Source organism: Formica exsecta, unplaced genomic scaffold (assembly GCF_003651465.1).
Source record: "Formica exsecta isolate Colony F162 unplaced genomic scaffold, ASM365146v1 scaffold38, whole genome shotgun sequence".
Lineage (NCBI taxonomy): Eukaryota > Metazoa > Arthropoda > Insecta > Hymenoptera > Formicidae > Formica > Formica exsecta.
In genome coordinates, this window is record NW_021851042.1 from 360,381 (window position 1) to 362,887 (window position 2,507).

At 35.9% G+C, this 2,507-nt stretch overlaps 1 protein-coding gene across 1 annotated transcript in view; it reads right to left on the bottom strand.

Moving 5' to 3' along the window:
* The window catches only part of LOC115239387 (JNK1/MAPK8-associated membrane protein), a 1,843-nt gene extending 425 nt beyond the window's left edge, over nucleotides 1-1,418 (bottom strand). The window contains exons 1-3 of the mRNA XM_029813887.1: nucleotides 545-1,418; nucleotides 127-296; nucleotides 1-7 (exon numbers count right to left, since the gene is read on the bottom strand). The exon at nucleotides 1-7 is cut by the window's left edge and continues 425 nt beyond it. Coding sequence (XP_029669747.1) covers nucleotides 1-7; nucleotides 127-296; nucleotides 545-990 — 623 coding nt within the window. The 5' untranslated portion in view covers nucleotides 991-1,418. The remainder of the gene's footprint in view (nucleotides 8-126; nucleotides 297-544) is intronic.
* Nucleotides 1,419-2,507: the final 1,089 nt, after the last annotated feature.

The following is a 2,507-nucleotide window of genomic DNA, read 5'->3' on the forward strand; positions in this document are numbered from 1 at the left end:
GAGTAGTCTGCAAAAGAAAAATATATAAAGAATAAGTAGCATATAATTATCTATATTAATATATGTACAAAATTACAATTAATTTAAAAATAGATCTATAATGAAATAAAAAATTGGTATACGTACAAATTAGACCTCCACCTACAGCATGAAGCAGTGCGAGAATTGGATAGAAATACAATGCAGCATAAATAGAGAGCTTGCCCTGTTTTGGCAAAAATTTCTTAGCTATTATCGGCCTTATTAATAACATGAGAGCAATCCCTAGGGCATAGAAGACAAAAACCATAGTATATCTGAAATCATAAAACAATGTATATTAGAAACATGCAATATAACACAAAATGTTTTAAGCAAAATATTGCTAATAGCAAAATAGTTGACAAAAAAAATGTAGAATCACATTTTTTTTTTAATATCAAAGAATATATATATATATTACTGTCAAATGTTGATTTTTAAATATTGATGCTTGTAATAATATCACAGATGAAAATATTGCAATCTCCAGAGGCTTAATAGAAACTATTTTGACTGAACTAACAAGGGGTAAACCGCTTCCTGTGTACAGTGTAGTGTTGCTTCATAATTCGGACTGGGATTATGCAGCAGTGTATACCAGTCCGACAGTTTTTTCGCCCTGCACGACTTGACGTTAAACGTTCCGATGGGATGGGTCAGCTGTAGCACTATGACAGACGACAGTACCACTTCGAGCAAGGCGGACAGATGCAGAGCAATCACTTCCTTGGGTATGTTCCGGCGCATAGATACCATATCGATGGAGAACCAGTGTAACACCAGAGCCAGCAGAGCCATGAAGCCCAGGTAGAGCCAATCGTAGAACATCGGCGTGTCATCGCAGGGCACGCACGCCGACGAGGCGTTGGCCCGGAAGCCGCGAGGACAAGCTCCACATACGCTCCAATTGCCGTCCGGCAGCAGCTCTCTGCCGCAGTACAGTCCGGGACACCGTGTAAGGGTGTTCATATCGTCTATGTTTTTAGGTTAGATCCGCAATAAACCTACCTACATGACGCGACGATATTTTTTCTTTTCTTTTATTTTTTACTTTTCTTTGCGGATATCCTTTCTCCTGTCAAATTATAATGTTACATTTTTTCTCCTTTTTTCTTCTATTTCAAATATCTCACGTGGACCTCTCTTGCTATTTAAAGAGCGCTTGTGTATTCTTTGAGAAACGCAATATCTTTTACTAATTCCTTGATTTCTCTTAACATCGAATGTTATACATATATTCGTCTCTCACCCAGTTTTACGAAACGACAAGGATCATATTTTTTTTCTATTCAACTTGCTTTGAAATATGTATGTTAATTATAATAATAATATATGTATATCAATTCATGTTAATTTTCGCGCAAGTCGCGACAACTGGCGTTGACAGTTGACTATCAAAGCTTACGAGAAACTGTGTTCTCTGTCAATAATGTCGTTCTCTACCGATAATCTACGAAAGCGCGATAAAATTGATGATGATTGACGTAAGTAATATGAGTTATTTATAAATAAATATGTATATATGTTTATATATATACATAGACAAGACCTTTGAGTCTTTGATGTTATGTTGCAACGATATGATTATCTAAAACTTTTATACAGGGTGTTCAAAAAGTAACACTACTATACATGCACCTATATATATAATTCAAATATTAAAAAAGAAAACATTTCTTAAACATTATCAGCAAATTAATCTTTTTTCACAAAAAATGTTGAAGATGACCTCCACGAGCATGTAAACGAGCTTTAACTGGTTTAATCTTGTTATCGAAAACTTTTTTAACTTACCCGATGTCACGGCTATAATGAAAAAGGATTAATTTGTTGATAATGTTTATAATAAATGTTTGTTTTTAATATTTGAAATAGGTGTATAGTTACTTTCTGAACACCTTATATATTAATAAAGGATGTATATATAAGCAAGGATTATAACGGAAAAGCAAATAAACGTCATACGACATTTGTATATATTCTGACGTAATTTAATTTTGACATGTTACATATCTTTCGTGAGAGACGGAAGAGAAATTTGCATTTTTTTTTATCTCATTTCGAGAAAAATTATTATTAAATAGCGCAATCTCTTCTATTCTATATATTTGCATGTTTTAAATCAACACATTCTTCTACATTCTTCAAGTCCATTACATGTTCGAAAATTTTAAAAAATTCATGGATTCAGATAATATACCACGAACACTTTCCCGAATTCTGTCGCAGCTAAACGGATCGAAAACTCGCGAGAAAGAAAGAGAGAGAGAGAGAGAGAGAGAGAGAGAGAGAGAGAGGGAGGGAGGGAGGGATAAAGGTAGAGAAAGAGAGAGAGCGAGAGCGAATGCCGTCAGTACGCATCTATAAAGCGGTAACGTGATTCGTCGGTAACGATCGAGCCATGCGCCACGCGTCTTCCGTTTCGGCGCACTGGCCCGCGCATCGATCGCGAGCGCGAGCGTCGGCCAATGACGTGCGCCGGCGAC